The 27,536-nt window shown below is 47.5% G+C and overlaps 1 protein-coding gene across 2 annotated transcripts in view; it reads right to left on the reverse strand.

Moving 5' to 3' along the window:
• The window catches only part of GLIS1 (GLIS family zinc finger 1), a gene marked incomplete at both ends in the record, with an annotated part of 199,478 nt that extends 173,227 nt beyond the window's left edge, over positions 1–26,251 (reverse strand). For both annotated transcript variants that reach the window (XM_084241895.1, XM_084241894.1), the window contains one exon: positions 25,993–26,251. In XM_084241895.1, coding sequence (XP_084098021.1) covers positions 25,993–26,251 — 259 coding nt within the window. The remainder of the gene's footprint in view (positions 1–25,992) is intronic.
• Positions 26,252–27,536: the final 1,285 nt, after the last annotated feature.

The raw sequence follows: 27,536 nt of genomic DNA on the forward strand, positions 1-27,536 counted from the left end.
GAACTCTGGGTACAGTTAGGAACATTTCTAAATGTTCATAATTAATAGGGACCTGGAGCTGGTTCCGTTTGCATAGGGCGAGTGCTTGCAGAACCCTTCAACAAAAGAATCTGCTCTGCAGCACCTGTTAAATCACAACGCACTCCTCGCTGGACCAAAACCTGTCCATCTCCACAGCAAGAGGATTGTGAGAGCCCAAGCAGCTTCTTTTTTTAAAAAATAAAAAAAAAAAGAGGGCATTTCCCCTTATTTTCCTCTTACAGAGGCTGCAGGAGAGGATGATATGATAAAACCATCCCTCTTCCCGTTCAATCCGCTTCTTCCCTGGCACTCTCCCAGGAGGTTTAAAGAACCCTGAAATGGAGGGCCTCCCCAGTGGCGCAGCGGTTGAGCGCTGGGCTGTGAAGCTGCCCGCAGCCTCTGCAGCGCTGGTTCCATCCACTGGTTCGGGCTGCCGGGTGAGGGTCCCACATGGCGCGCAGACCTCTCCTGCCGCCCGCTGCTCCCCTCAGCAGTGTACTTTGTCCATCTGCCTGTTCTGTTCCCCGCTCTGGCTCTGGTGAATCCTCTCACCCTTCTTCGCTTCTGACTGTACCCAGTACTTGTACAAATAAATAAATAAATAAATCTTTGAAAAAAAAAAAAAAAGAAAAAGAGCCTTGAAATGGAGATGGAGAGTCTACAAGCCATGAGTTCAAGTCCCAGCTCTGCCATTTAGGACCAGCAGCTGCTGCCAGCATCTGGTTTGATCTTCATCTAACAGGAAAGTGGCTAATAACCAGAGGTTTTGTTCCAGTGTTCTCACTATTAACTGATTTTTTTGTGTGTGTGAAAAATGAAAATGAGTATTTGCCATCTCACATAAGGTACTAGATAAAGATGGGGCTCACGTCCCCATAGTGTGTGCCTGGTCTAACAGCTTCCAGACATACGAATTCCTCCCAGAGCTTCAAAAGGGAAGAAAAAGCTGAAGGAAGCTTGAGAGAATGGCAAGACTCAGTTTTCTCATCTTCAAAACAGGGATAGCACCTTCTTCCACACTTCTTCCTCTATAAAGCACCTTATTCCTCTATAAAGCATGCTATAAGTGTCTCTCCTTTTCATTAAACTCATCAATCTCAGAGTCACAGTCTAGGAGACTTTACAGTTCATCTAACCCCACTCCTTCCTCTTGTGGATCTGGGATACAGGCTCAGAAAGGGCAAGGGACTGGTTTCATCAGCAAGTTGGTAGCAAGGTCAACATGGAATTCCAGGCAGTGGGATAATCTGGCCGCAGGAAGTATAGAAGGTGGCAGGCGGTGCCTTTGCTTGGATGAGATCCTTCCATCGCTACTTTGCAGGCAGGGACCCAGAGACAGACAGCACTTTGCATGTTTCAGCAGGTCCCCTGTTCTGTGACTTCCTAAGTTGAACTCTGGCTTCCCCTCCCCAGAAGTCCTCCTTGACCACCCTTCTGATCACTTGTGGAGTCGTTGCTCTTCAAGCACACTCCAGTTTGGAACACAGCCCACAAGTGTTATCTTTCTTCAGATCTGTCTCACTTCCATGTAGACTGGAAGCTCCCTGAGGGCGCCAAGCCCATACCCCGCACACAGGCACTTGTTACAATCTTTATTTATGCCTTCACTTGTCTACTGCCTGTCTCTCCCAGGAGAATATAAACTCATGAGGTCAAGGACTGCCTTGCCTGTCTTATTCACCACAGTATCCCAAGTATCCAGAAAAGTATCAGGTTTACTTTAGGCACTCAGTAGCTGAATGCGGGATTTTTGAATAAATGAGTAGGATCCCTGTCTTATGCCTCTGCATATTACAGAGATAGAAGGTACTTTAAAATCAAATCTCAGTAACTCAACAACCCGATCATATATCAAGTTAGTATTCTGGAACCTAATAACACTACCTCACATATATTGGAATGTTAAAAACATATGTATTGATGGTATAAAGGTGAAGGAGGGGAAGGAGGGTAGCTGGATGGTTCCTGGCAGTTAAATGGTCTCATAGTAGGTTACACAGATAGGTGGGTAGGTGGACAGAGAGTTAGATGACGGACACATGAGTGGATAAATGGCTCAGTGGGTAAATAGACAAGTAGGTGGAAGAGAAAGGAAAGATGTAAAGGACTCATTCAGACTTACTCTCTGATCTGACTCCTCTTGAAAGGAAAGTCAAAGAGGTTACACCCTCCTTGATGTCAAAGTCACACTCACCTCCAATGAACCCCACACAGATTCAGAACCCCACGCAGTTCTGATTCATCCCAGTGTGAACTAGTGCAGACCAAGGGCAGGTACATGAAGGGGCTTGGTGAATGTTGGCTGATGAGTGATGGGGCAGATGGAAAAAATGCCAGCGGGTGTTCATACAAATGGGCATGAAGATGGAGGTGAGGCTGGATGGCTGAAAGAATGGTGGCTATCGGGATGGGTGAAAACCCTATTGTGGGAGGGAGGCAGGGGGAGACTGGCGAGTGGACAGCTGCAGATGTACATGGGAGCACCCACAGCTATATGGAAGGATGGGAGAGGAGCACCTGGACAGAATAGGGACATTTGGCAAGGGGAATACAAAGCACAAGAAACCTTCACTAGGACATAGTTTCCCTGGGATGGAATGCTGCCCACACCCCTTCACAAAACCCTAAAGAAGTAGGGAAATACTCTAAGTCCACTAGCTGCAATCCCCCCTCTGGGACCACCTTTCAGATCAGAGGAGAGGCCCCTTATTCTTGAAGCTTTAATGAGCCCTGGTGCTGCACATGCTCACCCACGATGTCCAAATGCCATCCTTCCCCATCTCTAGGGGACACTCAGAATCTTACTTGGCCTAAGGCATCTCTCTGACTAGACCACATGGAATAACCAGCTCCATAGCCGCTTACATTTCCCGTGGCCGAGTTCAGTGCAGCCACAGAGGCTGTGCATTCATGCTGCCGATGGAGCCCCAGGAGCCTGGACATGCAACATTTCAAGTCCTCTCGCAGACTATACCTCAATTTACCTTCACGCCAAGCCTGCAAGACAGCCGTCTTAAGATAAAGAAACTGTGGCCCAAAAAGGTGAAGAGACTGGCCCACAGTTCATATACAGAGACTATCTGGTTGGCTCTCGGTCACCTGCTCTGCTACGGCGCATCCCTTGAAGGCACTGTCATTCCCTATGGGGTAAGACCAGTTTCCCAGGAAGACAAGTGACTCTAAAGCAGCTCTCCCCTACAAGTGCCTAGAAGAGTCACTCCAGCCCCTGTGCCTGCCAGGGCTTGAGGACTTGGTGGGAAGAACTCCCTAAGCCCATGGGGCTACAGGATGGATGCCCTGGCTCTTGCGGCCGTGGAGCTCTGATACGGTGCCTGTCATGCTCGTGCAAGCGCAGTGCCTCCCTGCAGACCCCCAGCACATGTGGGGAGCCAGTGCCAGGCACCCGCCCACGCATGAGAATGTTCCTAAACAGAGCAATTAGAGTGGTGTTTAGGTAACTCTTACACGGGCCCCCTAATCAGAATCATATGTAGGAAGGAGTCCGAGACGGTGGCCGAGCTGGAGGGGGCTAATCGGTCTGTCTCCTCCCCCGAACTCAACCACCACCCCTTCTGTCTTCCTTAAGCCACGCTTCTCTGATGACCTCACCCCAGAACTGAAACTTCTGTACCCCACTACTTACCGGCCAACAGGAAAACACATGAGACCATGGCCCAGCCACCCACCTGCAGCTCTGCAACCATAGCATGACATACACAAAGTCAGACTCAGAGTGGACCTACTAGACCTTCTACTAGAACTGCCATGTGAACCTAACAGGTGAGGACACTAAGAAGGAACTGGCTCACCCCAGGCCACCAAAGAGTTTAGCGGATGCCAGACTAGTATGATGTTCCCCACAACCCAGGACTGACCACTGATCACATCCTTCCCCTGATCAAAGGCTCCCATGACTTCCTGCTGCCTCTGGGATCAAGTTCAGTTCTCCCAACTTCTCCAGGTGGTAGAGAGAGCACAGCTGGCCCTGAAGTTTGGGCCTTGCAGTCAGTCAAACAAAAATTCAGACCCAGCTCTGCTTCCTGTCACTCGTCCTCAGGCAAATGGCTTTACCTCTCAGAGCTTTAGTTTCCTGTGTATGAAATGCAGATCACAGTAGAGAAAAGAACGATTTCATTAGTCCAATGGGAAGCGCTTTGACCCCTGCCTGGCCTGTCACACGACCTTAACAAGTAGCCAACATTCTTAAAATGAACAAGCACGTTCCAAAAAGAGCACCAGCTGTATGGTCAGCTGGTCCCGTCTCTCCTCTTATTTGCTGCGTGACCATAGGCAACTCACTTGGGGTCTCTGGGCCCCATTCATCTCATGGGAAGGCAGGACCTGATGGCACCCAAAGGTCCTCACTGACACAGCAGCCTGTGGGTCTGGCAGGTACTGGGAAGCAGCAGGCACGGCCCCAGTTCTGTTCTTATCCTTAGAGGGCTGTTCAAGGCCCAGCACAATTTGAGTAGAGTCTTTCTTGCCATCTTCTGGCCACTTTTAGCCACATCCATGCCCCTGCAGCAACAAAATCCTCTGCATTGCCCACACAACAGTTCTCTCTCCTGACCAGGCCAAGTCTGTGCCTGACCACTGTCTCTCCAGCTTTCATATGCACACAGATCACCTGGCATCTTTTTTGAAAGCAAATTCTAGGTGCTGAGATCGTTCTCAGGCCTGCATCCAGCCACCTAGGGCAGCAGAGCCCTGGCCCTCCCCACTGCCCTCAGGACTGGACCCTGGAGGCCCTGGCCAGGTCTACCAGAACTGGGTTTCTAGGCAATTCCAGTGCAGGGAAGAGCCACCATGGACAGTGGGCTACAACACAGACTCTTCTTTATCACAACCACAGAAGTGGACTGGCCAAAATAGTAGGAAACAGGATCCTAAAAGAACGTGGGCCCAGGAAGGTAGAAAAGAGAAGGAAGGAAAAAAACTCTGAGTAAGCCTAGATATAAAGACCTGCAGAGATCCTGAAGGAAAAGAGAAAGTCGGAAATAAAGATAGTATAAAAAAGGACACCAGAGGGCCTCCCCTGGTGGCTCAGGCAGTTGAGCGCTGCGCTGTGAAGCTGTCCATAGCCTCTGCGGTGCCGGTTCGATCCCGGCTGGCCAGCAAGGGTCCCACGTGGTGCAGCAGACCTCTCCTGTCTCGCCTGCTGCTCCCCTCAGCAGTGTATTTCAGTAGATCTGCCTGTTCTGTTCCCCACTCTGTCTCTGGTGAATCCTCTCACCCTCCCGCGCATCTGGCCTGTACCCCAGTTCTTGTATAAAATAAATAAATATATCTTAAAAAAAAAAGGACAACAGAAAAGGGGGCAACAGAGGAGACAAGAGGCATCTGAGTGTAAAGAAGACAGTGCATAGGGGCCAGAGAACAAGTAGAAGAAGGAAAAAGAAATGGGGGAGAAGAGATTGGGGGGAGGGGAGACCCTTAATACTGTAGCTACCTCATCCCGAAAGATATTAATCCACGGGGTGTAACACAGCACCTATCTGCCATGCCTATCACCCACACCCCAGCTTTGAAATACATGACTAGAAGGCAAGTCCTAATGTCTTTTCCTCATTTCCTTCTACCTTCCCAGTACCCCACTGCTCCCCCATAAATTACTGAAAGAAGGAAAATAAGAAACTGGAAACAACAATTTGGATTTTTTTTAAATCTGAAGACAAACATGGTCCAAAGCTAGTAGGAAACAGAGCTAAGCCTAAGAAAACAGAGGCTTCCCCAGATGCACAAATTATCAGCAAGTCGTTCAATTTCTCCAAGCCTCAGCTCCTTCAGCTGCAAAATCACCAGCATCCTCACAACTGTTGAAAATATTAAATGTGTTAAGCAAACATGACAACTTCACCTTCTTGTAAAACATAATAAGTATTTCAAAAAAGATTACTGCCCCTTTTTTAGCTGTTTGGGTTTTTGTTTTTTTTAAGTCCTTTTCCACCCTGTTTCTCCCCTGAACTTCACAGAGCCCGAGTGTGGGTTATTATCCCAATTTACGGAAGGGAAAACTGAGAGATCTTATGTGGCAGACCCAGGGCTCAAGAAAGGAAATTCGGGGCCACACCGCCCCACCACCACCACATTTTCTTCAGTCCCATCTACAGGCGATGTCAAAACCAAGGCCCATACATGGTTACAAGAAATGTACCTTAAAAAAAAAAAATGTGACCTCCACTGACACTGGTTCAGGCCCTGTGCAGAGATGGACACAGAGACGGACAAAGCACACCAGGGCACAACCACTGCTAAAACGTACAGGAGCTGGGGCCACTCTACCAACTGGGCAAAAGCCTGTTCTTTACAAGCAACTTTCTAGGCCCAGCAAGGTTCTGCTACTTAAAGTCTTCTTGCTGGAGAGCAAAAGACGACATGAACATCAAAGACTGAATAATGACAAGCACTCAGGTGAAAATCCAGCAGAGTGAATAACACAAGGAAGTGGCTGATCTGGAAGCCCTCTCCGGCAGGAGACTCTTAAAGCAGACACTGCGGTGGGCCATGTGGAGAAAAGCTGGAAAAGTGCATCCGGCAGAGGAAACAGACCATGCAAAGGCCCTAGTGGAGGGCAAGGTCACTGTGCTCACAGGACAGAAAGGTCAGCATGGCTGAAGTCCAGGGACGGATGCAGAGAGTGATGAGGATGGACACCCTATCAGCCTCACGGGGCAGGGCAGGAGGACAGAAACTGAGAAAGACTTTAAACAGAGTGTTGTGGTCTGGCTTACATACTTACACTGGCTGCTGGGTACAGAATGGACTACAGCGGGAAGGGCAGCAACAGGGACGTTTATGGGGTGACGCCTGCCTGGGGTCTGGGTCTCAGAAACATGTAGGACTGGTAGGTGTGATGTCTTCACAAAGTCAGATCGTTGTCACCAGCATGTGAAGAAAGCCCTCAATGTGACCGAATGAGCCTCAGCAATCAAACAGTGGTAATCAGACAAATGGAAAACAACAACACAGGAAGCAGAAGATGTGGCTTAAATCCTAAAATTCTCCTAAGAGAAGGATGATAAGATGCTACATCCAAGAAGATGCGTGAAGAGGAACCATCAGAGATCACAACAAGGCTTCCGCATTTTAACATAATTGAAATAAAAGTAAAATTGGAGAAAAAGTCAAGAAAATTCTCAGAAAAAAAGATCAAGAAGCAAAGACAAATGTTAAGAAAATGAGATCAATACAAAAAGCAGAGCAGCTCTAAGCCTGTCCTGTGAGCGCAGTGAGCTTGCCCTCCCAGAGACAAAGAGAAATAACTTACAAAAAAATTCCAAGAATATCCAAAAATGTCTACAACTGAAGGTCATGAATCTCCGTGAATAATGAGTCCACTGAGTACCCTGTCCAATGAATGGGAAAATTCACATTAAGGAACATCATTTGAAATTTTCAAAACATCAGAGATGGACAGAATATCCAGAAAGTTTCTAGAAAACAGATAGTGTGGGATGTGGGGGGAAGGGAGGGCAGAGCCTGTGCCAGATATCAGGAATCAGCAGGACACTAACGATGTCAACAGCACTGGAAGAAGTTGGAAGATACTGGGACACACATCACTGTCAGCTCTAACATCAGACAGGCTGAGTCTAAATCTTTGTCCTGCCGCTTATTAGCTGTGTGCCCATGGCCTAGTTACTTGACCTCACTGGATCTCACCTGTAAAATGGACATAATAACAGTCTCTAACACCTACTTCAAAGGATTGTCATGAGGATGAGTGTCCATGTAAAACACTTAGAACTGTGCCCGGCCCACAGCAATAAGCATTTAAAGGTTAGTTTTCTTTCTTACCATTATTGGAATTCCCCAACGAAGCAGTTAATGAGGAACAAGACAGTTTTCAAACATCTTTATTTACCTTTCTTACAAAGTCATTAGAAGATGTGCTCCAGAAATTTATGGAGTTAAACTAAGAACATTTGGTTTGCCTTTCATCTTGGGCGCCCAGCAACTGAACACCATTCTTCAACTAGGAATATTACTTTATGAGGAAACCCCCTCAGCCCAGGATACACACACACACACACACACACACATGTGGAAAATACCAAACTGAAAATGTCAGATCCCTTACCTCCTTTGTCTTTCCTCAGAGTCACCCTATCACGACCACACTGTAAAAGAACAGTCCCCCAACTCCCTCTCCTGCTTTCCCTGAGTGTGTACCATCACTTGCAAATTTTATATTTAACTCGTTTATTTGCTCACTAGTCTTCCTCCCTCTAGATATAAGCTGCATGAGTGCAGAAATGTTTCCCTGTCTGCTTGTCTTCCCAGCATCTAGAAGAGCGCCTATCTCACAGCACATGCTCAATGAAAGTTTGTCGACGGAAGAAAACATGTACTTCCAGTCTCCCTTGAAGCCAAGGCCTGGGTGTGAATCTAGGGGAATGACTCAAATCCATCTACACAGGTAGAAAGAAGGAGTCAGCGACAGCCGGTGACAGTGGCTCTGCTGTTATTCTGCTGCTCACTATTTCATTGCAAGGCCTGTGACGGGATTTGAGGTCTGGTCCTTGACCGTTTAGCTTCCTAGTCTGTTCTCTAGCCTGCAGGAAATTTTGAGAGTCATCTAATATTCTTTAAATAAAATTTCCTTTCTGCTTAAATCACCTGGAGTATGTGACACATGTGTGAGTCAGAAAACAGGGAATCACACACAGAAGAGCTTCAAAGAGAAGTCCCAGGAGGTACTTGGTTTGGAAGTACCTCCTACTTCTTTGGGGTACAGGAGAGACAAAACTAAGATAGCCCAATACATTTGAACATTTAGGAAAGTGAGATTGGCAGGCATTAGGCAACCCTGATGGAATATTTAGGGGGAAGTGGGTGTAGACACATAAATATAAAACTAAGCAAATGAAAAAAAAAAGTCATATTTAAAACCCAGCAAGGATATGTTATTCCCCAAAGGAAAAGTTCCCTTGGTACATGATTTGATTCAACTTCCTGTTCCAAATGAGCATTCACTATGCTAAAAAAAAAAGTGGACTCCAGAGGGTGCTATAGAAACAATTTATCAAAACCCAGTCCCCTTCCATCCCCACTGTCTCTTAAAACTCCACCTGCAGACTTGTTCTCCATCGCCACTCCCACTGAAGTCTCTTTGGATCACTCTTAAATCATACAGCATCATCCAGACACTTCCAGTCCCAAGAACAGTCGCGGTTTAGCAATTAAGATATCCCATCCAGATTAATAATCTCAACTCTGAGCTTCATTTAAAGTCAAGCTCTTCACTCCCCCAGCTCGAGCCTGCCCAGAGGTTGGCAAACCTGCGTAGGGTGGACAGGTGGACAGGCAACATCTCAATGCTCTCGCTCTGTCTCCTGGGGTGGAAGGAAGGGGCTCCCTGGTCAGGATCATGCACACATTCTGGACCTGGATGTTCAAAGTCCACTTTCACAGGTTCCCAGAACTGCCCTAGTTGGTGGACACGTCCCACCCCCACTGCATCCCATGGGACACCTCCCATCTTTCTCGCCTCTACCTGGCAAGAAACCCTCTCAGGCAGGGAGGTTCGCCTGAAAATGACTGCCAGGCAGATCCCGGGGAACATGACCCTCTGCCCATCATTGGTAGCACCAGGGCAGCCACCTCTCCTCACTCTGCCACCATGCTCCAACCACGGCTTTGGTCTTTAATACATTCAGGCACAGGTCAGTTATTTCCCAGCTTCAGGGGTTATGCCTAGTCTCTGAAGGGTGCTCTGGACAGAGCCTCTTATTCAGTCATGGTGGGGAGAAAGCAATCCCTCTCAACCCACCTGGCCGGAGGAAGAACATGTCACAGCTTTCTTAAAAATTCCCTCAAAGAAATTCTGAGATTTCTCCCACCTCAACCTTTTTACCCTGAAAATGTGTGCCAAGTAAAGAACTCAAAACTAGAGTTTATTGTAGGTGCCTTGAGTCCCACTTTAGAAGGTAGCAGCCAGTGCCTACTGTCAATAACTACTGCCTGAGCCAGAACCGAGACAGCAAAATCCCCACCATGGCATCCTGCCACACACAGATCCACCTTTGCCTGGGCTTAATGCAAGAGTTGTGCTGCAACTAGAGCAGAAGGGATAGAAGGGACAGTCCAAGTGGATAAGAACTGGAGTACAGGTAGGGTCTAAGAGAATGAGATTCTCATCTATCACAGTAAGACAGTGGACAGTGAGTACAAATACTCCAGAATCAGCAGCAAAGATCTTACTTAGAGGTCTCACAGCACAGAGGTTAAGGCTTCCCCATCACCAGCTGTGTGACCTTGGACAGGTCACTCTCCTCTGTATCTGTTTCTTCTTCTGCAAATTGCAGGTGATAACTGTAGCACTTCCATGGGGTTGTTGGGAGAATTAAAGGAATTAGGTTTGCAATGCACAGAGTGTGACTGGACTGTGGTAAGCACCATATTTAGCTATCACTGTTTTTATTTTTGTAACTGAGACATATAGAAGGACACCAGGAAAAGCCAGCTAAATGAGCTGAAATCAGGGCCACGGTGTGGTACAAATCCAGGAAGCACCATGTACAGATGGGGGTAAGTGGTGCCCTCTGGAGGTAGGCATCCCAGCAGCTGCCTCTTCCCAATGTGCCGATGAAGGAAAGAGGAGCTGACTCTCTCCAAGTTCTTAGAGTATTAGAAGATTTTTCAAATGATGTTTAGTATTATTTTGCTAAAATTAAAAATTCATTTTTTGAACATCAATAAAATAAGCTCCCCAAAATAACAATAAGAGCAATCAACAAGATTTGGCAAATAACAACAACAAAAAACCAGCCATGAAGGAAATGACAAAGGAAAAATCTTAAAAATATCACTATATAAAAAAATGTAGGGCCTCCCTGGTGGCGCAGGGATTAAAGACAGAGCTATAAAGCTATTGCCTGCCATTGCAGCCAAGAGGGAGCCCTGAGTGCGATTCCAGGGGAGAAGAGGCTACTCTGCATAAACCAGCCATCCTCTCTGCGCTCCTGGCCTGGGGAACCAGCAGAGCCCATGAAGCAGGACCAACCACTCAAAGGCCACCTTACAAGGAGACCTGCTGTGCTCTCTCTCCTATCAGGCTGGCCAGTGAACTTGCTGAGAACAGGACAGACCATGGGGCTCACATCTGTGTCCCCAATAGGAGCCAGGCCTGGTGACCAGCACACTAGCCCTGCTTCATGCTGGCATGTCTGCCTGCCCTTCAAATGGACACGCCCCAAGGCAGTGGGCCAGCCTGGGCTACGCCTACTTCTCCAGGGTCAGACATAAAGCCTAGCAAATGACAGGGCTCCAGGAAATGTTTGCTGAACAAATGAGTAAATTCAAGTATGGTGATGGAAATGTTCTATATTTGCTCTGTCCAATATGGGGGCCAATGGCCACAGGCATCTACTGAGTAATTGAAATGTGGCTAGAATGATTGAGAACCTGAACTTTTTATTTTAATTCATCCTTTAATTTTTTTTAAAGATTTATGTATTTATTTTATACAAGAACCGGGGTATAGGCCAGATGCATGGGAGGGTGAGAGGATTCACCAGAGACAGAGCGGGGAACAGAACAGGCAGACTGACAAAATACACTGCTGAGGGGAGCAGTGGGCGAGGCAGGAGAGGTCTGCTGTGCCATGTGGGACCCTTGCCGGTCAGCCAGGATCAAACCAGTGCTACAGAGGCTGCAGACAGCTTCACAGCGCAGTGCTCAACTGCCTGCGCCACCAGGGGAGGCCCTCATCCTTTAATTTTTATTTGATTATTTTCAATTAAAATGGCTCTAAGTTCTTCCATAAGAACACTTAGCACTGGGCCTCCCTGGTGGCACAGGGGTTAAGCACAGCACTGTGAAGCTGCCCACAGCCACTGCAGCACAAGTTTGATCCCCAGCCAGCCAGGGAACAAACCCACAGGTGCAGCAGACCTCTCCTGCCTGCTGCTCCCCTCAGCAGTGTACTTCGGTCAGTCTGCCTGTTCTGTTCCCCACTCTGTCTCTGGTGAATCCTCTTACCCCCTGCAACTCTGGCCTGTACCCCAGTTCTTGTATGCATAAATAAACAGATCTTTAAAAAAAAGAGCACTGAACATTATAGTGTAGTTATAAGATGACACAAATGATTCATTAAAAAAAAAAAATAGATCCAGTATCTCACAGTACCCAATAAATGATCACTACACTAATGAAGAGGAGGGAGAAGAGGAGGAGGAGGAGACTCCTAACAGCCCTAGAACTCCCATCTATTTGGCCCACATGAAATAATGGGCATTACTTGCCTCCTGTCTCCCTATGCAGAGCTCTCCTGTATACTTCACGTACAAACAGCCAGAAACAGAAAACAAAAGACTGGAAGAATGCAGAGGGAAGGTGTGAGGCTGGGGCATGAGAGACTCCAAAGATCTTGCAAAAGGAAAGTTAAGTTCTTGGCTTTTCTGTATTGCCAGAGCCAAAGAGAGAGGCCATTTCCTCCAAGACGAAAGTTCAAGCAAGCAGGAGCCAGCAACAGGTGTGAGGAAAGGGCTGCCTGTCGATTGCAGTCTGTCCTCGGAGGCCCAGCGTCCCTTCTCCACACACCACCTCCCCACATCTCACAGATTCTCACACTAGCCTGGTAAGGGGAGCCAGCTAGCAAATATTTCCATTTTATATCGGAAACATTCCATTTTAAGCTGGCAAACCAGGACTCATTCCTATTGTCCCAGGTCAAGCATAAGAGGTAGTCTGGCTGCAGCCCAGGAGCCTGCTTAGTACAGTGGGCCAGGTAATAAGGGGTTGAAGTTGCACAGGGGAGGACCTGGGCCCCAGCCAGTTTGCAAACTCTCCGTCACCCACCTACCCTCTAGACTGCAAGCTCCTGGCAGACGAAGGCTCTGTCTGTTAACCCAGACCCAACCCAATACCTGGGTTCAGGATGGAAACCCATAGACACTGATGAACAAATCAACAAATCAACAAACCCAGGTCCAGCACTTCCCATTGTTGGGATACTTTCAAACACATCATCCCTCTGGCTTCAAACAATGGCTGGACAGGGATCACTCTCTCCACTTTACAAACGGACAACTGAGGCTCCAAAATAGTCATTCTGGGTTGCTATCCTGAAAATCCGCCTGGGTAACTCCCTAGGAAACTGCACCTTGACCAAAAAGGGACAGATTTAATTCTGCTGGTGTCCTGTGTTCTGTCTGCTCTTTGGCCCATGCCAGAGGACACGTTCATTACAGACCCAGTTCTGAGTTCTTTCTTGTTTGTTGATGTGAGCCTGTATTGCTATATATTTTCCTCTTATTACTGCTTTTGTTGCATCCCATACATTCCAGAAAGTGCTGTCCCCTCCTTGTCATTCAACTCAAATTATTTTTTAATTTCTTCTTTGATCTCCTCATTAGTCCAGTGGTCTTCCAGTAGTGTGGATTTCAATCTCCATGAAGTGGGAAGGTTCCTTGTTTTCTTTTCATGATTTATTTCTAGCTTGATACCTTTAAGATCGGAGAAGACAGTTGGAATGATTTTGATTTTCATGTATCTGTTGATGTTTGTCTTGTGGCCCAGTATGTGATCGATTCTGGAGAATGATCCCTGCACACTTGAGAAAAATGTGTACTCAGATTTTTTTTGGGTGCAGTGTCCTATAGATGTCTGTTAAGTCCATGAATTCTATGTCTTTATTTAGGGCTCTAGTGTCTTTGTTTATTTTTTGTCTCATTGATCTGTCCATTGGTGAGAGTGAGGTGTTGAAGTCTCCCACTATATATGTATTTTCTTTAATATCTGTTTTCAGAGCTGATAATAATTGTCTAATATATTTTGGTGCCCCTTCATTTGGTGAGTATATGTTGATGAGTGTTATATCTTCCTGATGTATTGTCCCCTTGATCATAATGTAGTGTCCATCTATGTCTCTTTTTACTTTTTTTAATTTGAAGTCTGTTTCATCTGATATAAGCATGGCTGTCCCTGCCTTCTTTTTTGGTCCATTTGCTTGTAGGATTGTTTTCCAACCTTTTACTTTCAGTCTGTGTTTACAGACCCAGTTCTGGAATCTCATGGGAGAAGACACACAGACCAAGTATCTATGATAAGCTGACTGTTGAGTGAAAGAACAGAGACAAAGGGCAGCCAGAAGATGAAAAAAGGAAATGATAACTCTGGCTGGAGTGGGTAAGACTGGACCCAAGGCAGCAGTGGGTCATGGGACCCACAGGCAAGCCCAGAGAGGTGGCAAGGTGTGGGAAAGGGTGAGCTCTCAGAGTCAGACAGGACGGCAGTTACCACCCAACAGCTCTAGAACTATGCACGGGACATTTAGCCTGTCTGGCCTCAGCTTCCTCACCTGTCAAACACGTTGGTGATATCGCACAAGGAGTACCTGTAGGAAGAATAAAATGGCCTCAAGGGCTATCTGTTCACAAATGGAAGCCACCAGAGTTCCGCAGAGTGCAAGCATGGGGATGTGGGGAGCAGACCAGCAAGGGCATCAGGAGTTCACAGGTAGAATCCAAGTAACTCAGTTGGATATTAGCATTGGAAGGCAATGTCCCAACCCATTTAACCAGGGGAGGGGTAGGGAGTTTGTGCTTCCTTTTCCACTCCATAAACACCACGACCTCCACACCCCACTGAACACCTCAGCACTGGGGCCAGGGTCTGCAGAGCTATGCATAGGCAACCCAGGCCACATGCCCTTCCTCTAGCACCAAGGGAAGCAAGATACCAATCAGACCAGTGTCCTCTAGCACTGGGATTAGAAGGTCAGTCTCTGCCTCCAAACTCCTTACTTTTTAAATTTCTCCTCGCCCCCCAAAAAAGTCAAACTAAGGGGATGGGCTACTGTGGTGCAGAGGAAACAGCATTAGTCTGAGTCTGGCCTGGGGACCTGGTTCCAGCTCTGTCCTCCATACAACAACAGCTTGAGTTTGTTATGCACAAACCCTGTGCTGGGCCCTGACGTAGCTGCTCCACAGACTTGTCATCTTCATCCACACATCAAACCTCTGAGATAGGAATTTCTATATTTGACAAATGAGGAAACCTGGAGCTCAGAGTGCACACACTTGCCCAAGGCCCCATAGGAGGTTTAGTCAGGATCTGAACCCAGTTGTCACTCCAATAGTCATGTGTTTACCTCGGTGACATGGCCTCTCTGAACCTTGGTCTTCCCATCTGTTCAAAGGGGGATTGAAGGAATAGTAGTAATTTGGGCAAAGTTCTATAGTTCACTCAGCTCAATCCACAACAGTGCCCAAACAAGACAGGAGGTCACTACACTGCCACCGCCACCCCTATCCTGGGCTCTAAGCCCACACTGGAGTGGGCATCTGGGGTGTGTCCATTAATCCTCACGCCCGCAGGGCTGCTAAGAATCCATCATCTGGCTCCTGGTTCTCAGTCCCAATCCTTGGCCCAAGGTTCTTCTTCATCTTTAAGAAATCTGGGTCAGATGTGCGGCAACCACCAATCTGCTCTTTTTCATACAATGAGACACATTTTCCAGCACTGCCCATGCCTAAAAGGAGGGCAGCTGAGTGTGCCCACGATCCTGGCCAGTCCTCCAGAGCAGCCACAGCCTCCTCGCTGCTTCACCTGGCCCAGCCTGGAAGCTCTGACAGCTTGCAACCAAAAGGGCCTGTGATTACGAAGGCCAACTCTTCCCAGAAAGGGGAGGACAGAGAAGTCCTACAGGTGGGACCAGCAAGCAAGCGCAGACCTCATGGTGAAGCCCCAAGATGGTGCGGGAAAGAGACTACATCTGCTCATGGGAAATCGCCGCACACTTACTGGAGTCTAGAGCACTCTGAGAGCTCGCCATGTGCTCCACTGCGTGGGAAAAACAAGAACATAAAACTCCTTTCCAGGCTACCAGCTCCTTGTGGGCAGAGACTAGGCTGAACTCCATTCCCAGCTTTCTGGGATGCGTACTCCCAGCCAGGCCCTGCGCTGGGCACACGGGGAGAAGGGATAATGAGACTCTGTCTCTATCTTCAAGGACAGACAAGGAAATAGAAAATCGGCAGTGTGGTCAGTGCTGTACCAAAAGGAAGGATGAGGGTTGCAGGTGCCAGGGCTCTAGCATGGGCCTGCCTACTTAAAACGTATGCCTTTCTTAGGGAGAAAAGCAAGTCTCCTGGGAAGAGGTGACATTTAAGCTGGTCTTAAAGAATAAGTAGGAACTGGTTCAGTGGGCGGGAAAGGAAGGAATTTCCCCTCAAAAGGTTCTGTTTATCAAACTCCACATGATAGCAAAAGCAATAACAACGACCCCATCATTAACTGAGCATTTTATCACTTGTCAATCTCAGCATTTAAGGACTCATACATGCATTAATTCATTTCATGCCCTAATAACCTTTTGAGATAGTTACTTTGATCATCCCCATTTTACTGCTAAAGATACTGAGGCCCAGAGAGCACAATAAGTTGCCAAGTTTCCCAAGTTAGTACCCAGAACAAGTTAGGAATCTAGTGGCCTGGTTCCATGCCCACAGCCTCAATACCACCTTCTCAGATATTTTCTGGTGCTGGACACAAGGATACAAAGATAAATATTTGAATATTAACGATTTTTTCAACTTAATCCCAAAGTGGTGTAAAAAGGCACAAAGATGGATCAAAGAAGCGCACAATGTATAAGGAAATAAGGACAAGTAAAGAAAAAAGGTTCAGGTCAACAGCTACAAACTCCAGTGCTAGCCGAGAACAAGGAAAACTGGCACTGGCAGGAGATGGAGCTGGACCAGTGGAAAGGCCTTGAAGACCAGATCAAAGGACTCTGCTTTTTCCTATTGTCAACTGGTTGCCCACCTACCAGCCAAGCTGCAACTTAGGGGGAGAGTGTCTGTCCGCAAAACAAGCAGATGTCTCCACTGATGTGTGGAGGGGTTGTCTGAGTGATAAAACACAAATCTATTTAAAATGACCATGTTAGGTATCTTCTCCATCAACAGATACTAAAAATATAACTGTTATCATGTGGAAAGGGAAAGTTTTTTGTCCTTGGATTTAGAAAACTTGGACTAACCCTGCTCTCAGGGATGCAAAGTGACAGAAAGGTTTTGAGCAAGAAATTCTTGGGATTCAAGGCCTAGGATTTTACTCCCTTATGCCCCCAACCTCTCCAAGCCCCCTCAATCTGTTGCAAAAGTACCATCTGAAGCCCCAAAGAAGAGCCTACCCCAGTGAGACTCTCCGATGCAGAGACATTCTCACAAAGAGCGCTAAGAAAGTACAAATGACTGTTTGATCAATCATTTGGCCTCAGCATGGGATTTGGTTAGAATTAAAGCCATCTGGTTGGTGGGGGTAGGAGGGGAGGAGACAAGCAGGCGGGAAAATGACCCACCCCCTCCCCCAAAAAGCATTGTTAAAATATCATGGGGAAAAACAGTAAAAGTCTCTGCTGTTATTTCAGCCTAAGCCACTTAATCCTTCAGCACATAAAGCAACTTATTTTATGACCTTTTCCCTTTAAAAAGTAAATCAGAAGACGCTGCCTTGAATTCAGATATCTCTGAAGCACACTACTCATCCCTCCCAGTGAAATATCCTGTTTCATAAACCTTCTTCGAGATACTTGAAACTGCAGATCACTAAATGCCTAGCTTTAGGCATCTGACATTCCAGAGAATTAATATTTAAACTTATTATAGGAAAAAAGAATTGAGTTTGGTTGAAGCATGAAATATTTAATAGTGTCTCCAAATTAGAAACCCTATTTTGTTTCGTGCTGGAAATGCCAACGTTATTACCTGGGCTTTGCACTCAAATAAGATAAAATGCACAGGCAGTCCTGAGATTAAACACACAATTACAGCCGTTTTCTCCAGAGAGAGGAAGAGTGAGACAGGTTTGGGGAGTGGAAGGGATTTGGTTTCATTTTTACGATACACTTAAAATTATATTATCATTCTCTGCCTGAAGGGTTGGACTTAGGAGTGCTGAAGCTACTTAACCACCGAAAACTGTGTCAAGACCGGGGAATCGGCAGGGCCTAGCCACCAGCTCCTACGCCATCCCCCTCCTGGAACCGGACCGGGGCTGGGAGAGACCTGGTAACTTTGCTCACTAAGGCAAAAGTATTAAGTAGTTCGGGATAAAAATTAAGCTTCAATTGACACAGTGGATCCTGGCAGCCTCAGCCGGCACGTGTAATTTATTTACAGGGTTGGAGAGTCCGCAAAATACATCATCAACTCTTACACAAACTTCTACTAGGTATTAAATACCCAAACCTCAGAGAAATAATTCATATAGTTCAGCAACGTTCCAAAATAAACCCAAATGCCAGCCCTCCTGAGAGCTTAAAACAGCACGTGGGATCTGTGTTTTTTAAGTTGGGTTTATAATACTCCCTTGGTTTCTTACTAAAGCTTTATTTTCCATCAAGACTGTTATTTAAAAACAAAACAACCTCTAAGAGTGATCTGGTTGCTGAAAGGATACAAGTCGGAAGAGGCTGGGCCACATCACAACCCGGACCATCCCTGATACTTCTTCCTCTTCCCCCTTCCAGAACCAGGGTCAAATTGCAAAGGCACAGACTCCTGCCATTTCTTTTGGGCTGAAGGATGAGTTCCTTAGGCTTACATTGTCATGGATACACAGGCCCTCAGGCAAGGCCACAGACACAACCCAGCAGTGGCTGTCATTTTCCTTCCATAGGGGGTCATTTGGCTCATTCATCATTTGACACAAAAGACCCATCTCCCACAAACTCTCAGGTTCACCCTGATCCCTGGCTTGTTCTCCGTCCGGAGCCCTTCCTCACCCCACCAAGCATTTCACAAGAAACAATTATTTAGTAGATTCCAAACTGCCCTGGCCAGTGAAGCATGCCTTCTCCACACCGGCATGGAGGGCTCACGAGGAATTCTCTATAAACAGATGTCTTCAGAAGCAGTAGAAGGGAGATCACAACCGGGGCCTGGGCAAAGAAATCTTCCACTGCAGGACAGGCTCAAACAGAGATGAGAACCTGCAATAACCATTTGGAGAGGGTTGGAGGTACCACTGCTTCTGAGACAGGGTTACTTCTAAGAGGGGTGGGGGGCCTCCTTAGTCACAGAGAGAACTTGCCTGAGGGCCGTACATCACAGCGGAAACTACTGTCTTTCCCCCATTTTCTAGCAGGGGAGTAGGCAGAGCCCTAATGGAGACAGAGTCTCCCCTTAATGTCACATTCAATCTATTAACTGAGATTCAGAGCAGGCTTCAGGGGATGACTGTCTGGATGAGTCTGTGGCCTTCTGCTGCCTTCCCAGGGCTTAGGGGGCACCCTCAACAACCGCAGCGACCCCCTCCACTGCTGGATTTGAAAAGCTGGTCCTGGAGAATGCAGTGCTTAAGAGTGTACTCACCTTGTTGTCAGGGCTGGGTTCAAATCCCAGGCTCTACTCCTTGCTTCCTGTACAACCCTCAACAAATCACCTAACCTTCCCAAGCCTCAGTTTCCTCATCCATAAAATTATAATAATGCTTCCTTTTCTCAAAGGGTTGTTGGGCATTATTTAAATGCAATCGCAGGGCCTCCCCAGTGGCGCAGCGGTTGAGCACTGGTTTGCAAAGCTGCCCGCAACCTCTGCAGCACCAGTTCGATCCCCGGCCGCCAGTCGAGGGTCCCACGTGGTGCGCAGACCTCCTTCTGCCTGTTCTGCTCCCTGCTCTGGCTCTGGTGAATTCTCTCACCCTCCCACGCTTCTGACTGTACCCAGTGCTTGTATAAATAAATAAATAAATCTTTAAAAAAAAAAAAATAGTAACCTCCAATCATTTAAAAAAAACTTTAAAAAATAAAATAAAATAAAATAAATAAATACAATCACAGTTATAAAATGCTAGGCGTGGCACAGAGTAGGTGCTCAGTAAAGGTGAGTTGACCTTCCTCTTTCTATTCCTCTGTGTTGAGTTTCAGGAGTCAAGAGCTCCGAGGAGAGGTCAAGTATAACGTAACTGAGACAAAGGCAGCCTCTTCCCACACTCTGGATCCTTCCCAACCTCCCAGCCCAGTTCGTCTGGAATCCTGGCGTATCAAAGTCACAAGAGACAATGGATCATCCATTGAACTGCTTCCCATTTTACAGATGGGGAAACCAAGGCTCAGAGTAAAGGGCGTGGCCCACATGTACTTAGGCCGCTCAACGGCGAATGAATGTGTTTGCTCCAGGCAGCCCAAGCATAACCACCAAATAAATTCAGGCCATACAGGAAATGCATTATTCAGTTAGCGGACAGAAGGTCTCCTCTCAGTGCATCTGACTCAAATGCTGACTTTAAAAACACAGCTCGTAATGCTAACACAATCCGCTTCGATTCCGCGGTAACCTTCTGAAGGAACAACCCTTTGGAGTTTAAAAGAAGACAGGGAAAAAGAAGAAAACAGATGCTTTAAGTGACTTTAAACTCTAAGACCACTGGGTTAGGGCTGCATTCTCTCCACCCCCACCGGATCCCAGCCTCTGTTTTCTTTCAGTTTCTTATAAATAAGGCTTTGGAAGACCAAAGCAGCCACAAACCTTTCCCCCTCTTTTCTGCTTTTCTTATTCAGTAACTCAGCAAGCAGTCCCGGACTTTGCTTCTAATGCTGAGAGCTTTTTTTTTTTTTTTTTTTTCATTGTAAACTATTAATTTGGGCAGTGGTTGTTGACAAACACCAAGTCGTGTGCTAGAACCATAAGCGTGGTAAAGGCGAGCGGCACAGATACTTCAGGCCTCTGTGCTTTTGTTCCTGGCCCTGGTATTTCAGCCGTGCTTTTTACACAATGCAGTTGAATTTTACAAAGCCCATTACAGAATTTGTTTCATTTCTTCTCTGCCTTGAACTAAATGTCTTTGTTTCTTTAAACACAAAAATAAACTACCCCCTAACCAGAAGAAACAAGACAACTGTCTAGGTCCAAACTAATTGCAAGTAAAATTTGTATTAGGGGGAAAAAAATGGCAAACCACACATTCTAATTTAGCTTTGAATATAATCATATACAAAAGGTGACGTGGTTGAAATAACCACCATTTTGACTTCAAAACAGGGAATTATTTGCTAAGAAAAATGAGGGAAGGAAGGGAAATTATCCTTTCTATGCAAAAGCTACCGTTAGTGACAGTGAGTGACAGTCGCTGGTCAACTTACAAATAAAGTTGGTCTGTTGGTTCTTTTTTTCCCTAATCCTATCCAAAAAAGGATTGAAAACCCTATTCCAAACTTTAGTTTCTCCCCTTTTCTAGGATGCTGGCCAAACTCCGCAAAATAAAACCGAAGAAAATGATGATAATTATGCAACATTCGGAACAAAGAACATAAGAATATATTTTTTTAATGATTCATTGTGCACTTATGCCTGTAATGGGTTTTTAACGCACTGTAAAAATCAGTGTGCTGGCTCATTTAGCTTCTCACGCGAACATAACACAGGGGTATGAATAACTCAAAGATGGGGTGACCTCGGGTTTTTTTCAGAAGGAGGAGAGGTGTGAAGAAAAACCACGATGTATAAAAAGAGGATGTATTTAAATCACAGACAAAGGGAGGCTGCAACCCAGCCTGTCAGTGGGAGGGCACAGCTGAGGGCCCAGCGACCCCAGTCCAGCTGAATGAGCTACAGGTAGGCTGCTCAGAAACCAGGGGAGCTAGATGAAGCTCCAACCTCATCGGCTGATGATGGTCCCCTTTCCATTATGCTCGCCAAGTCTCAACAGCTCCTAGAGAACTTGGGAGGCAGGAAGAAAAGAGAAATTCTAGCTGCATAAGATTCCCAGGGAATCTTTGGGAATTATATTTCTGCTACATGTCCATAAAAGATTTGTCAGATACATAACTCTTTCGATTGTAGACGCAACATGTTCCTATCTTATTTGTATACACGCACACATACATGTTTCTCTTTGTCTTACTGAGCCTGACATTTGGCTAGCAGGTTTTTCTCCCCCTTATTTGAAACCTCAAGCACCAAAAAAATTTGGATCTGATTATTTCCGGATCACAGGACCAGCACTTTAAAATGGATGAAATGCAAGCAAATTGCCCACCAGAGCCAGAGGGGGTAAATGCTTTAAAAATAACTCATACCTTTCTATTATAGATGCACTCGCCTCTCCAAAGCCTCCCCTGAACATCACAGTGGCTTCTTATTCCGATGAAAAAAACTCTCCCCAGCAAAGCCACCAAAGTCATCCAAAATCATGGCTTCTTTACTTTCCCACCACCAGCTCTGCCACCCCCCACACACACACAGCTCCTAACACCCACCCATGCACACAGTCTACAATCGCTTTCCTTTTTAAAGAATAATATATACATACTAGCTATTTTCTGAAGTTACTTTTTGACTTTTACAGTCCTTATGAGGCTGTTTACTAATGGCAGAGCCCACCTTCATGATCATCAGCATCCCTTTTATTACTAAGTCCTGTCCAGTCACAGTGCACAGTAAAAAGGGCTGAGCTGCTGAGAATTAAATAGTGGGCTCATTATATAGCTTGGTCTGGGAATAAACTCTGGACAAACGGCATCATTAGGTAAACTAGGCATTTTCTAGCGATGTCATCGATACCAGCGACCGATTTCCAAAAATTCAAGACAGAAGAAATATGAAAAGCAAAAATAGTTTTAATTCCCTGGGAATATTCAAAGAGGCCACCGTGAATGCCAGCTCTCGGCCACCAACTCACATATGGTAAAGGTACAAGTTATAGAAACCGAGATCAAATATTTGGAACAGGAAACCTTGGAAACTGCCACTTACTGTCCACGGCTTTGAACAGAACCTTGAACCTTGATGTCGTCACCTACCAAGTGGGAATTGTAGCAATAATTGCTGTATCTTCCCAGCGCTTTGCTGGTTGCAGAGTGCTTCTACATCTATTCCCTCAGAACCGCCACAAGGTAGGCAGGGTACAGCTGGGGAGAGGGCAGATGAGAGAATGTGTGGGAACATACGCTTAAAAACTGTAAAGCGCCGTGCTCGGGAATGAGCGTCATCGGCCATCACCACAAAACTGTCCGCCTCCATAAAACCCAGATGTTTACCTTCCTTCCTTGTCAAGACTTCCAAAAGCAGAGTGTCGGGTGTTTAATAATAAGAAAGAAAAATGCAGCATCTGGTAATTTGGCCTTTCCAGCTGTTTGGAATCTGGATAAACGGGACTCTGCCATAAACAGATCGTGATTCTTATTGTAAATGATGACAATGTTAGACCGTGACGTTGCCCCCTCCCCAGTGCCTCCCGACTCCAGATCTGGAAGCACAGAAGACCCCAATATTAACGGACGAGCTGCTGGATTCAAGAGCTTGCTCCCTCCCTCAGCCTAGGGTCTGCTGGAGGCAGAAGGCAGATCCTCTGAAACTTGACCCCAGACCAAGCAGCACTGTCTTCTCTGTCAGTCACTGGGCAGCAGTGGTCACAAAAGACCTGAAGCCAGGCTGTTCTCTGCTTCCTCGGCTAGTACACCAGAACTAGCTCTCTTCATAGCCAACATTTTAAGTCAAACCTTTCTCCCTACTTGTCCTACCCTCTTTATCTGAAGTATCACCGACCCCAGCATGGTGCCCTGCTTGAGTGAGTAAAAATGACGCTTCCACCTCCTTAGTTGGGAAAAGCATTCCTGCAACAGGATAGTTTCATTGCTCTGAGATACACCTCATATGCAAAAGAAAAACCAGAGGTTGAGAATGTGAAACGCATTACACTAGGGATCCCCAGACTCGCCAGGCCGTTCACCCTCTGTCACGTCCAGAGTGAGGCTCACAGCACATTTACAAATGAGGAAAGGAAGGCTCCGAGAACGAAATAAATTCCCCCAGGTCCCACAGATCATAGGTGGCAGGGTCTTACAATTTCCAGCACAGTCAATAAATATTTTTCAATTGGTATTTCTGTCTGTTTCCAATAAGCCTGAGAGGTTTAGCCAGACACCAAACACACGTGGTCTGGGGAATATTCTACTGGGTGTAGGGGCAGTGAGAAGGTGCTGCTTCCTTGTGGCATTTTTAACAGGGCTGCCAAAGCTCTGCCAGGAAGCTGGGTTTGTTTCAGGCCACTGGGTGACCTGACTGTGAAGAAGAACTTGCCTAGGGACACTGAGGCCAAATCGGAAATCTCTTCAAGCCCAGGTCTGTGAGTAATGGGGCTAACCAGACACTCGGCCCCAACCTGCTGGGAAGCCATTTAAGTATGAGACATTTCTCCTACCCTCACGCCTCAGTTTCCTCATCTTTCAAATGGGGGTGATAAATCCTACCTCACCAGTCTCGTCTGGAGTATAGGAAGAAAACCATTTAGAAGCCTCTTACAAAAACCTTAACCAGAATGCGTATCTTGAGGGACAGAGAAAGATCTTCTTCCGATCTCTTTATTATCCCTGTCTGCTCTTTCCAAATACAGCCCTGACTTTAAGAGCTCAGATTTTCAACATGGGTGTGAGGGTGTAAATAAAAAGAACTGGTGTCTGGGGGAATCGAAGTGGAAATTATACACAACACATGAGATGCAATCTCTAACTGTAAATTAGAACAAGGCTATGGCTGAGAGAAGAGTCTCCAGGTCTGTGGAGAACCAGATCTTAGGATGACAGCTACGGAATTTTTTTCAACGCACATCACAGGAGGGTATCTGTTTAAGGGAGGATTGTGTGTAGTAGGAGGCAAGCTGGGGCAGCAAATATTACTCATGCTTTGCAGCACAACGTTCCCTTTCCCTAGTAAAAACGAACCTTGTATGTGTATTCCAGCAATAATACTCTAGTGGCGTTCTTTTCCAAATCTATCATTTAAAAAATAGTCTTCAGCTCTTGGAGGAAAAAAAAAAAAAGCCTGACGTTTAAAAAACAATGAGACAAGAAATAGCTCTCTCCTAGGAAGTCAGGTGTTTCATTAAAAAGAAACTGTTTATGTTTCTTTCATTTTACCAGTCCCTGAATAGCAAAGTTGGGTATTTTTTGTTCCAGAAGGGCTCGCCTCTCAAAAAAGCAAGCCACCCTAGTTTTTCTAAGTTGCTGGGGCTGACGCTAAAGGAATGATACATAAAAAGCTGTAAAATAAACTAGCTTTATCTTCCTTGAGAATCACCTGGAAAAAGAGCCAAGAGATCCCAAGTTCTAATATCTAATCGTGAAGCCTTGGTATTTCCCAGGGGGAAAGGAGAGTGGGGGAGCACAGAGGGGGACAAAGCATCTTAACAATTGCCCCAATTTCTGGTTAATTATCTGTCAACATGAAACTTATAAATAATGGCTCAATAATAATTAACTGTGATGAAAAGAACATATTAGTGAGAATCCTGGCATCGGCACTGACTTTGAGCCCATAAACTGTAGTGGGGCCTGACCCTCTATCTACCAGCTTCACCAGAGAGAAAAGGGTGTTGCAAAGTAACTTTTGACCAAAAACTAAGTTTGTAAGCATAAATACAGAAAAGTCATCTTTAAAGTCAGGAGATGACTCAGACTAGATTAAAGACTCATAAAATTTTCCATCAGCATTTCAGAAATCATCTGGTGTAATTAATTCCTGACTTGATAGGTGGGGAAACTGAGGTCCCAAAAAAAAGGGGGGTCTTGCTTTAAGGTCATTGGTGTCTGTTATTTACTGAGATTGAAATCCTTCATAGTATCTTTAGCGGGCTCAGAGACTAAAGGCATAAAAATTACGGTAAGTAGCAGCTTGAGTTTCGACTCACCTAATTTATAATAAGAAGTTGACGGAACTTTCAACTTTGACAGAACTTTCATCAAAAACACAGAGAAGCAAAATTACCTGATCTGAGCTTTCTATACGCATATTTCTGACAAAGAGACATACTGACTTTAGTTACATGATTCCCAAACCGGCATCGTTTCAGGAACACAGGCTAGACCCAAACAACTAGGACAGAGAAGAGCTTCGGAGAAAAGTCCACCCAAGTTCTTTGGAGAAAGTTCCACCAGCGTTCTCGAGGGGATTCCTACAAAGGCGAAGGCAGGTAGCCCCCATCTCTCCACACATGCTGCCAGGCACGTTTCTGGGTCAGACTTACCCTTGCCGGCGGCCCCGGTCTTCGAAGGGCCATAGTCTCTGGGGCTCCGGGGTCTTAGGAGGTCGTGGGCGCGCGGCAGAGGGAGAGGTGGCCGGGGCAGCAGGTCCCGCGGCCCCACATCCCCGCAGCCGCCACCGCTCACGGTAACCCTGAAGGCCATGTGCACGCCGAGGCCAGCGGGCCCGCGGCCGGGTCCCGGGGCGCCAGGGGCCTCCATCGGCCTCTTGTCCGAGTGAGCCTCCACCACCTCGCAGTGCATGGCGCCGGGGCGGGGCACACCTCTGGGGGGTCGCGCCGGGTTCCTGAGGAGAGAAGACAGCACAGGCGTGTTAAATGGGGCAGCCGCCACCTTATTGTCCCCGCTAAGGTCTGCACAGGTCATCACCCCTCGGTTTATTCCTAGTGTCTAAGATGGATTAGCACCCCCACACTACCCTAACCTGACAAACCCATCCGATCCCGCCCGCGCTGAAAACCCCTTCCCAGACGCAGGAGCGGCTCCACTTCCCCTGGCTTGCAGAGGGCCCCTCATCCCGCTGCCACCGCGCATTCCGCGAAGCCCCTTCGCCCTAGTTCACAATCCGCCTCCTCAGAGACCAGCTCTTTTAGGACAAATGGGGAAACTGAGGCATGGAGCGGGGAGCGCGCCTGTCCGGCGTCTCCCACGGAGATTCCCAGGACTGGGCTTTGGCGGAGCCGCGGACACTGCTCCAGGTGAGTCACCGGCCGCGCCCCTCGTGGGCGCTCCGGGACCCAACCGCCCGCACACTGCACACCCACGGGTCGCGGACACAGACCCTCCAAGGTCCACCCGCGGCCAAGCAACCCCAGGGAAGTGGGGGTGCGAGCAAGGGTGCTCCCTGCCGCGGTGCAAAACCGCCTCTCGCAGCGCGCGCCGCACGCTCTCGACGCGCAGCTGAGAAAATGAACCCATCACGCGTGCAACCCCGCAAACTCTGCAACGCCCCGCACACCCGCTTCCACGCACACCACCCCCCGCGCGAGCCAGCGCTGGGGACACGACGTGCCACACATACTACACTCTCATTCACCCGCTCAAATAACTACTCAGCCGCCCCAGCTGCTGAAGGCGCACACTCGATGCCCCCGCGCGCCGCGTCTCTCTCGCCAGAGGCTCGGCGCTTCCATGATCTCTTCTGGAAAGCGGGCCCGGGACCCCCAAACTTCCCTTTCTCCTGGGCGCTCCCCGCTCCATCCCAAGGCGCCCGGGTCCGAGCGTCTCCGGGACGCCAGCCTGGGACCTCGGCTCGGGCCCCGGCGCCCGCCCCCTCCCCGGCCGCGGGCCGCGCCCCCTCTCACCTCTCCGCCGCCTCTCGGGCTCGCGGGGCGCACCACTCCGCGCGCCTCCGCTGGCGCCGCAGCCCCCGCAGCCGCCGCCAGCGCCGCGTCCAGCTGGGCGGCACCCCAGGGGGCAGGGGCGGGACTGCCGCCTGCCCGACAGCCGCTCCAGCCACTGGCCCGCCGCGGCCGCCCCTGCCGGGCCAATCGCGGGCGAGGGCGGGGCCTCCTCGCCTGGGGGCCTA

Source organism: Talpa europaea, assembly GCF_964194135.1.
Source record: "Talpa europaea genome assembly, chromosome: 9".
NCBI classification, from domain to species: domain Eukaryota; kingdom Metazoa; phylum Chordata; class Mammalia; order Eulipotyphla; family Talpidae; genus Talpa; species Talpa europaea.